Consider the following 15,315-nt stretch of genomic DNA (forward strand, 5'->3'; position numbering starts at 1 on the left):
GGGGTTAGTAGCCCATGCTCTTAACCACTACATCATATGCCCGTGGGCAATTATGGAGTGAATTTTAGGGCTTATAAATCTAATATTTTTTTTCCTATCCTTCCTAAATACCGGTTCCCATCTGCTATTCCTATCTGCACTCAGTCTGCTTTGGAGGTTATTGTGTCCTAGCATATGTGCTGCTTCTTTTAGTTTTCCTATTTTCCAGTGGTGTTATCTGTCTATTATTTCAACTTCATCCCACAGGGAGAGGTGGTCTCCATTTTTCCATACATGATCAGCTATACCTGATTTATCAGTATCTCCTCGTGTCACAGCTTTGCTATGTTCCTCTACCCTTATTTTGAGGGGGTGGCATGTTTCTTCTTTGTATAACCTACCACAGCTGCATGGGATGGAGTACATGTAGTTTTTGGTCATATTCTCTTCTATTGGTGGTTTTACTTGAAGGAGATATTTGCGAAGTGTTGTATTACTCTTGAACACTGTCCTGACGTCATATGGGCTGCAAATCTTTTGTATCTTTTCGGAGAGCTCTTTCACATAGGGTAGACAGACTGTAGACAGTTTATTGGTTTCATCCTCTCCTTTCTTCATAATTGGAATAGATAGTATGTTTTTGGGGTAGTGGTTGCTTAATAGATTGTTATCCATCAATTGTAAATAATGTAAATAATGTACATAATTCCTCATCTCTTAAATATAGAACTGTATTAAACTTGACATATCTCAACAGAAAAGTTTCAAACATGACATTCCTTATCTTTATATATATAAAACTGAGAATGTGTGTCTGTCTGTCTGTCTGTGTGTTTCCCCAAAACTTGAGAACTACACAACCAATTTCATTCAAATTTTACACATGCCATACTTAGGGTCCATGTAGTTTCATGGGCAAAAAAAATGTTCAACTTCTTGCCTAGAGTGAGCCCATAGCAATATCATATCTTCTCCACTATTTCAGTATTACGTGTTAAAAGTGAAACAAAAACATTTCTCTATTTTATGTCAGATACATTCACTTTAACAATAAAAATAATAATAACAATTGAATTATATGTAGTAAGTAATAATTAAAATCAAACTAAAGTATAATATTATCGTAACATAACAAAAATAAAAATATAGCAATTGGTATAAAATTGCATCAATGACTTGAACTTGAATCAGTGGTTTCACATGAATGGGAATAAATAAAAAATAAAATTTAAGTGCAGAAATGGAATAGTCCAGATGGAGGTGTGCACGGCTTTTACATTAGATTATTTGCTAATTAGCTAGCATTAAGCATTCTACTGAGTACCGCTGTTAGTTTATTTCTGATCCATAAAGGCCTATAGCTTCAACAGAGTACTGCTTTTTGGTTTACCATAAGGTTTGTTGTTATTATTTCTGTTTAACTATTGTTATCACGTTTGTTAGTTCCTCGTAAGGGAAGCATTGTTGTGTTGCATTTGTTAAATAATTGTAAACCGTAACCCTCCCACTTTGGGAGAAGGAGCTTTGGTTATTGTTTAAAAATTGAATTGTGTCCCTGTTTGGGGAAATTGACAATATTTTCACTGTTTAGACAGAAGTATTTTTGTTAAAATGTCTTCGATAGAAGAAAGTCCAAACATGAATTTTGCTGCAGCCGTCAGATTGTAGCCACACTTCTATACAAGAGGGAGGACAAGATACAATTGATCGAAATTACAAGAGATGGGCTAACAATTCCAGTCTGTTATATATTTTGAGTATTGTTATCACTAGCGATATCAAGATATAACTTTGTATTTTGTATTTTATGTATAGATGTATATATATAGATGTACATGTAATATGTACACATATATATATATATATACACATATATACATGCACTAGCACTATGACCCGGCAATGACGGGTCTTTAATGCTAGTCAAAAGATAGATTGATAGATTGGTACATAAAACTGTTTTCTGCAGTTAAGGGTAGTGAAATCTTTTGGTGGATATATCTGCTTTCCACTGAAAAAGGTTAAGACAGCAACCTGGCTATGTTTATTCCCTTTTTTTTTCACTTGTTCAGTTATTAGACTGTGGCCATGCTGGGGCACCACCTTGAAGAAATTTTAGTTGAATGAATTGATCCCTGTACTTATTTACTTCTTTGAAGCCCAGTACTTATTCTATTGGTCTCTTGTGCTGAACTGCTAAGTTATGGGGACATAAATACACCAAAACCAGTTGTCAAGCATTGATGGAGACAAACATAGACACAAAGACACACACACACACACACACACACAGAGGTACACATCTAACAGGCTTCTTCCAGTTTACGTCTATGAAACCCACTCACAAGGCTTTGGTCAGCCCAGAGCTATAATAGAAGACACTTGCCCAAGGTTTCACACATTGAGACTGAACCCAGAACCCTGTGGTTGGAAAGCAAACTCCTTAACCACATTCCCATTCCAATACCTGTACACTATAAATAAAATTGATATAATAAATATATTAAGTTTAATAAACTATAAACTAGCAAAGTACTTGGAGAGTGCAGACCTCCGCCAAGCAGCTCATTTTAAGATAGATAGATTCACGAAAATAAAATTACTAATAGAGAAACAAAAATAAACTTTGGAAACAGCAACGCCACCATAGGTTACGTGAAAATGATGAACGTGTTTTCAAGAGAGATAATCAAAGAATGTAACATTGTAATACTTCATGTAAAGTAAATATAACAAATGAGAAATCCTTCAAGAATTGATAAAAATTCTCGGATCACTACCAAAATTTCATCACCTGTTCCTTGTGTCATTACCAACTTTTCCTGCAAGTTTCATCAAATACCGTTTGCAACTTTTTGAGTTATTTTGCACACAGACGGACAAACCAAAGCCGATGAAAACATAACCTCCTTCCTTGGCGGAGGTAATGAAATAAATTTGAAGTTCCTGCATAGCTGCATTCCAGTGGCTGAAACGTGTAAAAAATAGACAAAAGATTTAACGAAATAATAAAATCAGTTTGATAAATAAACTTAAAAATAACTATTGGCCAAAAAAGTTATGCTCTGTTGACTAAGTTATGCTGGCAATGAGGAAGCCTCCGTGTGTTTGGTTGTCCTATTAAAAATAGCAGTCAAATCCTTCTCAAATCACACTAACTGTTTTTTATGAAATAGTGGCATGTAAAAAGCATCATCTGAATGTGGCCGATGACAATGCCCCCTGACTGGTTTCTGTGCCAGGGGCATATAAAAAGCACTATCTGAAAGTGATTGATGCCAGAGCTGCCTGACTGGCTCTCGTGCCGGTTACATGTAAAGAGCACTCTCCGAACATAATCGATGCCAGAGCCACCTGACTGGCTCTCATGCTGGTGGCATGTGAAATGCACTATCCAAATGTGATTGATGCCAGGGCTGCCTGACTGGCTACCATGCCAGTGGCACGTAAAAAGCATTATCTGATTGTGATCAATACCAGGGCTGTATGACTGGCTCCCATGCTAGTGGCACGTAAAAAGCACTATTCAAACGTGATCGACGCCAGGGCCACCTGATTGGCTTCTGTGCTGGTGGCACATAAAAAACACCCACTACATTCTCAGAGTGGTTGGTGTTAGAAAGGGCATCCAGCTGTAGAAATATTGCCAGATCAGATTGGAGCCTGGTGAAGCTGCTTGCTCTCCAGACCCCAGTCAAACCATCCAACCCATGCCAACATGGAAAAACGGATGTTAAACGATGGTGGTGGTGGTTGAGTTGGTGATGATGACGACATTGATGTTGATGATGTCAATGACGAATGATGATGATGATGGTGGTGGTGGTGGTGGTGGTGATGGTGGTGGTGGTTGAGTTGGTGATGACGACAACATTGATGTTGATGATGTCAATGACGAATGATGATGATGATGATGATATTTTAGAGTACACATGGTAATGTTGTCCTAGATTATTATAAAAGATGAAATGGTCATTGCTAGAAATGTCTTTCACTCTAGGCCTGAAGTTAATTCCTTCTACTTCAGAAATGAGATATAACCACTGAAAATTTCATTAGCCTTGAATGCAGAAAGCAGTTTTATATACCAATCTATATTTTGTTGAGGAATGTCATGTTTGGAACTATTCTTTTGTTGAGGTGTGTCAAGTTTATTGAGGCAAATGTGATTTGTAGAAGCTGCCAGTTCTGCTTTTGAATAGATATTTAAAATCCTTAATGGAATAACCATGCACTTTAATATTGCATTTAAAGAGTTAAACAATATTCACACACACACACACATATTCAATTGATATGAAGAGACTTATGTTAACAGGTCTGTAGGTGAACATAGCTAAGGCTGAGTACACAAACACACACACATGTATACACACACATGTATACACATACATGCATGCACATATACACACACACATGTATACACACGTGCATATGTACATACACACACATACACACACTCACACAATATGAAGAGATTTGTGTCAACAGGTCTGTAAGTGAACATAGTCAAGGCTGAGTGCGGGCGCACACACACACACTCACACACACACAAAACAAAACAGTAAATGCTTTTTCTTAAATTATTTACCAATCCCATTCATGTTTTCCGACCTCTCTCTCTTTCTCTCTCCCCCTCTCTCTTTCTTTCTCCCTCTCTCTCCCTTCCTCACACCCTTCTTCACATTTCCCTCCCTTTCCCTTCCTCTGCTTTTCTATCACCCATTTTTCTCTCTCTTATTAGTATACAATACTGCAATATAAACAAACAGCTGTGTGTTGGTGACAAGTCATACTAGTAGTACTACTACTAGCACTGTTGCTGAATCCAAGAGAGCTGCGATCAAGGGCATTTCAAGCCATACCATTCTGTCTTTTTCCTATGTGCAGGGTACCCAGGAACCATATTTCCTAACATGTCCTTTTCAGAGATGATGTGTGTGTGTGAAGGAATTAGTTTTAGAGATTTAGCTGCTATTTCTAGTTAGTTGAGTGACCACATAGAGGCTCCCAATGAGGGATATTCAGCATTGAATTAGATTCATTTTGTCTTACACCCAGTGTATATATGACCATCGCACATGGAAGAAGATACTGTGGAGTAAGTTTGTTGCATGTTGGTTTAGAGGTGCGTGTGAGAGGGTTTGCGGGTAGATCTACCTATGGACTCTTGAAATGACTCTCAACTTCTTGGAGAAAGAAAATTTAAGAAGAGTCCTTAAGGTAATGGCAGAAACAGGTGAGAAAAGTTACAACTGGTTTTGATCAAGGAAGAATGGAAATGAATTTTAAAAGGCATAATTTATCTTACTGCCAACTGGTGTCTTTGACTGAACTGGTTACAACACCCAGAGTACTCTGGTACCCTGGCTCTGGGGTACCTTAACCATCCAGGATGATTGCAATGTAGACTGTAGAATGTCACAACTGAGGAGTATCGAGGAATCATTACCTGAATCTGGTCTGGCCTCCTTAGAATGTAAGGAGTTAAGGGCCAAAGCAGTTGGATGAGAGTATTTCTAGTAGGTTCTGAATTCAGAAATTGAACCACCACTGGGGTGGACTTAGTCCTTTAACAATCTGGTGGTGGTGGTGGTGAGAGAGACCAATTAAATCAAGTAACAGTGAACTAATAAGATTGATTAAATCAACTATACCCCTCCGTCAAAATTCATGTTTTTGTATCTTGTTTTTATTTTCAGAAGTAATTAAGTTTCTTTTCTTTAAATAAAAATACTTTTTGTTCCCATTTTTTTCTTGTATCACATCTCTTATCATATTTTAACATAAATGGGATTTTTTTTTTGTTACTGAGCCCTTCAGTTGCTGTTTGGAGAGGAAGGTGAAGTTGGGGTGGGGTAAAGTTCTGTCTTCCAGTCAGTTTCCTGAAATGAGGGTTTATTTTAGTGAATTTCTATTTGTTGATGAATTTTAAAGATATCTGGACAGTCACTTTTAGAATGCCTTTGATCATTTGTCTATTTGGCCAGGGCTGACCTGTGGCTTAACTCCAACAACAGCAACAACATCAATAACACCCACAGTTAAAAATTAATCCTTTAATTTAGCTATCTCATATTACTGGTTCTACTATTTGATAATTCTGTTCAGACTTTCTTTTAACTCTAGATAATCCTCATAAATGAATTATTGAAATTTGAAGATGATGAAGCATGTATGTGTGTGCGTGTGTGTGATGAGATATAATGGCATCAGTCTAATCTAATTGTTGCCAGTCAGTAGATAGTTCATTTAATTTGATGTAATCATAATAACAATGTAAATTAGTGAACATTGGTACTGAAGGTTAAGATAAGATTGAGGAATATATTGGTCTACAAATTAGTTTCTAATTGTTAGGTTTTTATACATTTTTGTTGATAAAGCATGGCTGTGTGGTAAGAAGCTTGCTTCCCAACCACATGGTTCCAGGTTCAGTCCTACTTTTGAAATCAGGTTTGAACCCATGCCCCAAAATCTAATTGTCCGGTGTCTTACCTATTCAGCCACTTCACATGCACATGTGTTGAGAATGTTCAATACATTCTCTGTAGAGATACCAATAGATTAAGTGGTTTATAACAATATCTGAAAATCAAAGAGGCACTGGCACTGGGTGCCCTTCCTAGTGCCAACTACTCTACAAATGTTCTGGGTGCATTTTATCATAGTCTCAACAAACGGTTTGATCAGAGCTAGCAAGTTGGAGAGTTGCACGAGGCTCTAGTCTGATTTGGCATAGTTTCTAGGGCTGGATGCCCTTCTTAACACCAACTTCTTTACAGAGTGTGCTGGGTGCTTTTTTATGTGGCACTGCATGAATGCTCTTATGTGGCACCGGCACAAGACTCTTGCAGGTCAATCCTCTTCACCAGGGGAAACAGCCTGAACATTTCTGCTGTGGAGGACAGGTCTTCTTGAGTACAATGAGATGCCAGGTATCTTGGTCGTTTGTCATCTTGTCTGAATGGTTCACCATCTTCAGTACTTCATGCCATATCTTCCTGGGTCTCCCTCTTCCTCGTGTTCTGTCTACTTATAGTGATCGGCTCTTCTGTTGAAGAAAATGATAATTACATTAAGGATAATGTTAATGATAACAGTGAAGATGGTAATGATGAAGATAACAATGATGATTATGAAGATGACGATACAAATCGTAAAGATGATAAATATGAATATAGGCTGTGTGGTTAGGTGCTTGCTTCCCAACCACATGGTCCCAGGTTCAGTCCCACTGTATGGCACCCTGAGCAAGTGTCTTCTACTATAGCCTTGGGCTGACCAAAGCCTTGTGAGTGGATTTGGTAGATGGAAACTGAAAGAAACCCATCACACACACACATACACACACACATGCACACATATATATGTATATGTTTGTGTTTGTCCCCCCCTACCACCATTGCTTGACAACTGATGTTAGTGTGTTTACGTCCCCATCTCTTAGCGGTTCGGCAAACGACACCAATAGAATAAGTTCTTGGCTTACAAAGAATAAGTCCTGGGGTCAATTTGTTTGACTAAAGGCGGTGCTCCAGCATGGCTGCAGTCAAACAACCAAAAACCAAATAAAAGAAAGAATATGGTTGTTGATGTATTTTGGTTATATTCATATTTTTTACCCTCATAGTCTGCTTTGATTATGTTAACTCAATGTGTTGTCTGTTCTTATTCTGTCAACAGGGTCCTTTCAGCCTTCAAATGAGATGTTGTTGAAGTTTTATGCCTTCTACAAACAAGCAACAGAAGGTCATTGCACAGCTCCGAAACCAAACTTTTGGGATGTGGTCAAGAAAGCCAAATGGTAGCTATTGACACTTTAAGTTATTTTTATTTGCTCTTGTCATTGTTCTTTGGTCACAAGTTGGCTCTCATTAAGTGCACTTATGATCTAAGTCAGTACTTGGGGTAGTACTCAATACATCGTAGATAAAGTAATTGTAAAATTCTTTTTTTTTATATATAGTACAAATGTCTTGTTTTCATAAGTTTTCAATTAAAATCTCCCACCAAACCTTAGTCACAATTTATGTTCCTAACACTAACTTAATGATAACTAAGTGATTTTACTAAATTCTTTGTTATATTTCAAATTAATTGAAAGAAACACAGAGCACCTCAAAATAAATATGATAATGAAAGGGTTAAAAAGGTGCAAGTGCAATACGTATTTGCCCACCCTCTTTTGTCATCCCTTTTTTCAATCCTTGCAGGCCCCTCCTAACACTGCTCTGTAGGACATCAGATGACGAGAGTCTAATTGAATGAAAACTTCTTGTATTCATTGGTTTTGTTTCCATTTTCCTATTTACAGGGAAGCATGGAATAAACTTGGAAAGATGTCCAAGGAGGAAGCAATGTCATGTTACGTGGATCAACTAAAAACAGTGAGTAAACAAGCTGTGTGTACATTTTTTTTTAATATTTTCATTCTTTAACCCTTTACCATTTAGATTACTCTGTTAAATGTGATGCTTATTTATTCACATTATTTTGAATTAATCATGTAGTATCTTGTAGCTTCAAGATTTCAATGAGGCAATTGTTTATTTTCAGAATGATATTGTAAGGCAAGTGTAAAAGGCTACATCTGGCCAGGTTGATCATAAAATAGGTAGAATATTTGGGCTGAATACGGCCAGGTTAAATGGTAAAGGGTGAAATATTGATTTCTTTAATCATCTTTAAGTATGGAAATATCAAAACAAAACAAGTATTGTTGAGTAGTGCTTCTGGTCACTTTGTTTTGATTCTTGGTTGAAACCATTTCATTTATATTCAGCTGTTAATTCTTTTGGAAAAGAGATAAACATTACAATTCTAGCTCTATTTTTATCAACTCATAGATTTCAGGCTTATGCAAGAATTTAGTTTTAAAACTAACATCACTCCTGAAAATATATTTCAGAGTATTTGAAGAAATGCAAGACCGCAAGGGTCATTTTCGGGTTGGGGTTTTTCATATTTTAATTTCTCTTTTGTCATTATTACATGTATTCTCTAACTCATGTGAATCGACGTATATTCCATTCCATTCTTTTATTGATGTGTATTCCATATTGATGTATATTCCATAACCATTCCATTGCTTTGGGAATTCCAGAAGGCTGACATTTTGGCAAGGAAAGACTCAGTGTATTGTTTATTACATGGCCTAAAGAGTGAAGGCATATGGCTTAGTAGTTAGGGTGTTGCACTCACAATTGCACGATCATGGTTTCAATTCCCAGACTGAGCAGTGCATTGTTTTTCTGAGCATTTCATGTTGCTCCAGTCCACTCAGCTGTAAACGAGTTACCCTGCAATGGTCTGGCATCCTGTTCATTTGGGAAATGTGATTTTGGTCATGTATTGAAACCAGGTAACTGGCCCTATGAGTCCTATGACTCAAGACAATAATGTCTAGATGATGATGATGATAATGATGCTGCCGAAGAGGAGGAGGACGACAAGGATGATGAGGACAATGACGAGGAGGAGGAGATGGACATAGATTACATAATGAGCAAGAGGAAAGATGAAAGAGTCGAGAGTGTCTGAGTAGAGGTGATATGAATTTGTGTGATGGTTTGTCAGGATAAATGACTGGTTGGACAATCTGATAAGTGTTAAAGTGTTCTGATTGAAGTTGGGTTTGGGGGCTCAGAAATGGGTTCAGTGATTTTGGATTGGTTTTAAGTCAGTTAGAGGTACATGAAGGGGATAGAATGAGTTGAGGAGGAGAGCTGAGGATTGCAAAAGTTTCAGTTTCTACAAAAACAGCGCCAGTGTGAGATGGGTTTGAGAGACTTGAGGAATTGTAAGTGATGTGATTACAGAGGCTGATGGCTTTGGAGAGGGACTAAGTGGGATAGATGCCCTCAGTGCAAGAAATAGTGTCAGAAAGTTGTTGATGGTTGGAGAAGCAGATGTATTTGGAAGTGTGAGGGGTGGAGGAGGGAGACTGAATGAAAGGTACTGGAAGATGTTAGCAACAAAGTCTTTTATGCTAATACCCAGAGGAGAGAAGTAAGTTGTAGGTAGAGTGGAAGCTCCTTACGTGCAGAAAGGCATCTTTCAGAATGAATATTTAATGTGAACTCTAGTCTGGACTGTAGACATGAACTTTAGATAGGAGTTAAAAGATTTTCACCTTGGAGAAAAATAAAATGTAGGATATTTTTTCATATGATAGTGTCTCAAATAAGGCTTATATACTCTTTTACTTGTTTCAGTCATTTGACTGTGGCCATGTTGGAGCATCACCTTTAGTCGACCCCAGGACTTATTCTTTGTAAACCTAGTACTTAATCTATCGGTCCCTTTGCTGTAGTGTAAAGATCTAGAAAGAAGGGGGTTAAAAAGGGGTCCTAATTCAAAAGAAATTGATTGACAAGAAGCTTAGAAGACTGAATATCATAGACTAATAAAAAACAAGATGATGGGTGTGAGTTCCAGAGAGAAGCAGTTTGAAGAATGGAACTATTAGAATAAAAGGACTTGCAACTAACAGGTAGCTCGACTAAGAAGCAATGCACATGGGAAGAGAAGTGGGTGATGAGTAGACCATAGAGTTCATCAGTGCTATGACCATGGAAATAACTACAGAAAAGACAGAATGAAGACACATTTTGACACTGAACCAAAGATTCCAAACTAGTAGAAAGAAGAGCATTTGTATGTTAATAGGAAGTGATATGAGGGATTGTGTTGGGCTGAGATGAGAAGGAAAAATTGTTCAGCAGGTCTAGTTCTAGTTTTCGGCATCTTTGGGAAATGCAAAGGTTGATGATGAAATGAGAGGTGACAGAAAACCCCTGTTGGGGACCTGGTCTCAATGCCTGCAGCAAAGTGAACTCCTCTAAAGGCATGTATATGCCAGGTGGGGTAGTGTGTTAAACTGGGTAACATGGTGTAACTAGGGGTGGGGTGGGGGAGAAAGGGACTGGGGTGTGACACTTACCTATATATGACAAAAGGACATCAGACAAATGAGGTTAGAGAATCCAAGAGTTAAACAATGCGGGATGTTTAATTAGCTGCTAAATAGGTTGTGAAGCCTAACATTTTTTGAAAAACAAAAGTATTGAGGACAATAGTAGAGGGAGAAGGTGAAGAAGAGAGAGAAGGCGAGAGAGAGAGAGAGAGAGAAAGCAGGAACGGGAGTGAGCAGGTAGTGTCAGTTACTGTTTAAACTGCCTGATAAAACAGCATAACAAATACAATGAATGGAAGTTTAAAAACATATTTTGAAGGACCACTTTGCCTAAGGCTTCACAGCAATATGACCTGTCTCTTGAGGAAAATGTTTGTGAGTAATGATGTTATTTCATTGAGAGAATAATTTGCAGCAGACAAGCACAGTGACATGGTTGTCTCGCATTCTGCTGCAGTGTGGATTATGTTGTGTTATTTTGATTTATATCTGTCTATATTAACATGTTCAGTTTAAAAGCTTTCCAGTTGGTGTTTATTTTATGAATGTTTCTGTGTTTGATAAATTTATATGAATACGTGTGTGTGTATACATATATGTGTGTGTGTATGTATATATGTATGTACATGTATGTATATATATATATATGTGTGTGTGTGTGTGTGTGTATTCTTGGTCTAGTTCTCTGTCAGAACAAAGAGTGTTCCGGTTGATTCAACCTCATGAGAGTAAACATAGATGTAGGAGTGGCTGTGTGGTAAGTAGCTTGCTTACCAACCACATGGTTCTGGGTTCAGTTCCACTATGTGGCACCTTGGGCAAGTGTCTTCTACTATAGCCTCGGGCCGACCAAAGCCTTGTGAGTGGATTTGCTAGACAGAAACTGAAAGAAGCTCGTCGTATATATGTATATGTATGTATGTGTGTATATGTTTGTGTGTCTGTGTTTGTTCTCTCAACATTGCTTGACAACTGATGCTGGTGTGTTTACGTCCCCATAACTTAGCGATACAGCAAAGGGACCGACAGAATGAGTACTAGGCTTACAAAGAATAAGTCCTGGGGTCGACTAAAGGAAGTGCTCCAGCATGGCCACAGTCAAATGACTGAAACAAGTAAAAAAGTATATAAGTGGCTGAGCATTCCACAGATTCAGTGTGACACAGAATGTGCAAGACCGGCCCTTTCAATCACAGATACAATTCATTTTCGCCGGCCGAGTGGCTTACTGGTTAAGTTATTTGGCTCACACTCATAAGGTCTTGAGTTCGATTCCTGGCGGAACATTGTGTCCTTCAACAAGACACTCTATCTCTCACTGTATGTATATGTGTGTGAGTATATATATATTTATATATATATACATATATATATATATATATATATATATATATCTATTATATAAAATCTGTTCTGTCTGTCTGTGAGTGTGTTTTCTAGGATCTCGGGCATCCTCCATCCGATTGCGCTCAAATTTGATATGTAGATACCGACGGTATCGGGGCATGTATAAGTCTTGAAAAAATTACAAAAATCAATTCTAGGTGAGAATGCGATTGATAAAGCCGTGGGAATGTGCATTTGTACGCACAAATACATCAGCTGTTGCAATCGATACTATGTGTGCACAAGAAAAATGCACGTGCAGTTTGCGCAAAAAATGCCAGCTGGCTTGATATAATGTCACAAAATAGGACAGTCGAACAAGTTGTTTTGAGAAAATTTGGTTTAAATGTTTGACAACTCAGCACCATCCATTGAACGGGTGGGGGTGGGGGTGGGGGGCGTTGTGCTTGTCTGGGTATATATATATATACATTACATTAAGTAATATATGTGTGTGTGATATGCATGCACATATATTTTATATATATATATATATATATATATATATATATATACGTGTGTATATATTTATATGTGTATGTATGTGTGTATATATGTATATATATATATAATATATATATATATATATAGATATACACACACACACCTGCGTACACATACACACCTACATACACACATGCACATGTACACAGAGAGACATATACATAGTTATGACATTTATGAGCAAGACATCCTCCCTGACCCATCTACAGAGATAGTAGTTTTGATTAAGAACTGCTTTAGACTCTGATGACCTGTTCAACCTGTATGGAAAAGCTGACATAAACTGATGATGATGATGATGATGATGATGGTGATGGCAGTAGCAGCAGTAGTGGTGGTGGTATTGATGATACATATGAGAAGTGACAAACAATCACTGTTCTCTCCATTTCACTCACAAGGCTTTGGTTGGTCTGAGTCTATAGTAAAAGACACTTTGCTCAAGGTACGGCACGATTGGACTGAACCTAAGACCACATGGTTAGAAAGCAAATTCTGTAACCACATAGCTATATCTTCATCCCATGCCTAGATGATTGCTTGTTGTAAGTTTATACATGTTTACAGGGTCGCCTAATATATCTGTATCTTATATTAACATTCCCAAAGTCTGTTTCATTTTTTTTTGTATTAAAAAGATTGCTTGCCAACCTTGTGTTTCAGGTTCAGTCACACTGCATTGCACCTTAGGCGAGTGTCTTCTCCAGTGTGACCAAATGTTTTTCTCAGTGTGACCAGATGTCTTTCCCAGGGTGACCAGATGTTTTACCCAGGGTGACCAAATGTTTTCTCCAGGGGAACCAGATGTCTTTCCCAGGGTGACCAACTGTCTTCCCCAGGGTGACTAGATGTCTTCCCCAGGGTGACAAGATGTCTTTCCCAGGGTGACCAAATGTCATCCCCAGGTGACCTGATATCTTCTCCAGGGTGACCAGACATCTTTCCTAGGTTGACCAGATGTCTTCTCCAGGGTGACCAGATGTCTTCCCCAGGTGACCAGATGACTTCCCCAGGGTGACCAAATGTCTTCTCCAGGGTAACCAAATGTCTTCTCCAGGGTAACCAAATGTCTTCTCCAGGATGACCAGACGTCTTCCCCAGAGTGACCAGATGTCTTCACCAGGGTAACCAGATGTCTTCTCTAGGGTGACCAAATGTCTTCTCCAGGGTGACCAGATGTCTTCCCCAGGGTGACCAGCTGTCTGCCCCAGGATGACCAAATGTTTTCCCCAGGATGACCAAATGTCTTCTCCAGGGTGACCAGATGTCTTACCCAGGGTGACCAGATGTCTTCCCCAGGGTGACCAGCTGTCTGCCCCAGGGTGGCCAAATGTCTTCCCCAGGGTGACCAACTGTCTATCCCAGTGTGACCAAATGTCTTCCCCAGTGTGACCAAATATCTTTCCCAGGGTGACCAAATGTCATCCCCAGGGTGACAAAAGCCTAGTTAATAGATTTGGTAGATATAAACTGAAAGAATTCCCCTGTATGTGTTTGTGTCTCCACCTTTATTGCTTAACAACAGGTGTTAGTTTGACTGTGTCCCCCTAACTTAGTGCCCCATAAGTACTGGGGTGTTGATTTGATTGACTAAATCTCTTCAAGGCAGTTCCCTTGCATGACTGCTCTCCAATGACTGAATTAAGTAAATAAGGATAAAAGACTGGTTTTCCTTTAAATGTTGCAGATTGTTGAGGCCATGCCACAGACTCAGTTAGTTGCTGAATTTGTTGAGAAACTCGGCAATTTTTATGAATTGGTTGATGACAAAGCTATTGGTGAGAAATCTGAAGAAAATGTTCGAAAGCTGAATGGAGATGTGGCAAATGGTGATGTCTTCAAGTCAGAGCCAATTGCATTAACAAATAAAGGTAATGTAACTACACTTGCTTGAGCCTTGTTTTTTTTATGTGCATGACATCCCTGAGCAATTAACCTTTGTTAAATATGCTAATTTTTCATGTGTACTCTTGTACCTTATAATACAGCTACTTAGCGAGTCTCTCGTCAAGACTTTGGTAAGTTCAGTGAGGTTTAAGCTTCATTGAGGAGGTTCCATAATACAGAAACATGCCTTGAGTTGTCTCCTAGTATTGAAATTTATGAAAATAATATTAATCATTGAACTAATGCTGTCATTTCCTTACTGCACAAGTATTTCTTGTTAGGTTTTTGAGGCCTGTCACAGTGAATTATTTACACTAACACTATTACTAACAATGGTATAAATACATTCTTTTCATTGATGCAATCTTAATGTTAGATAATAATGTTAGTTTGTCTGAATTGAATATAGACATCTAGCTGCTGACTTAGTGGAAGCCCACAAGATTATCTACTCTTTTTCCAACCTCTGCTTCTGTTTCTTTTTTGAATTCAGTATATTTACTACCCATGGACATGCTTATAAAAGCAAGCACAACACAACAGACTGGCCTTTCAGAAATATTTTTCCATCCTCAGAAAAGCATGGAGAAAACTACCATTGTCAGTTGTTTTCAAGAAGGTTACTGCTAGTTCTCACCAGC

At 38.2% G+C, this 15,315-nt stretch overlaps 1 protein-coding gene across 4 annotated transcripts in view; it reads left to right on the top strand.

Annotated features, from left to right (window-relative positions):
- Positions 1–15,315, top strand: part of LOC115213055 (acyl-CoA-binding domain-containing protein 5) — a 75,892-nt gene that overhangs the window by 30,787 nt on the left and 29,790 nt on the right. For 2 of the 4 annotated variants that reach the window (XM_036503989.1, XM_036503990.1), the window contains exons 2-4: positions 7,666–7,786; positions 8,297–8,384; positions 14,475–14,658. In XM_036503989.1, the coding sequence (XP_036359882.1) occupies positions 7,666–7,786; positions 8,297–8,384; positions 14,475–14,658 (393 nt within the window). Of the gene's footprint in view, positions 1–7,665; positions 7,787–8,296; positions 8,385–11,134; positions 11,273–14,474; positions 14,659–15,315 lie in introns of those variants that run through there. The other 2 variants (XM_029781961.2, XM_029781962.2) reach the window with 2 other exon arrangements.

Source organism: Octopus sinensis, linkage group LG6 (genome assembly GCF_006345805.1).
Source record: "Octopus sinensis linkage group LG6, ASM634580v1, whole genome shotgun sequence".
NCBI classification, from domain to species: Eukaryota; Metazoa; Mollusca; class Cephalopoda; order Octopoda; family Octopodidae; genus Octopus; species Octopus sinensis.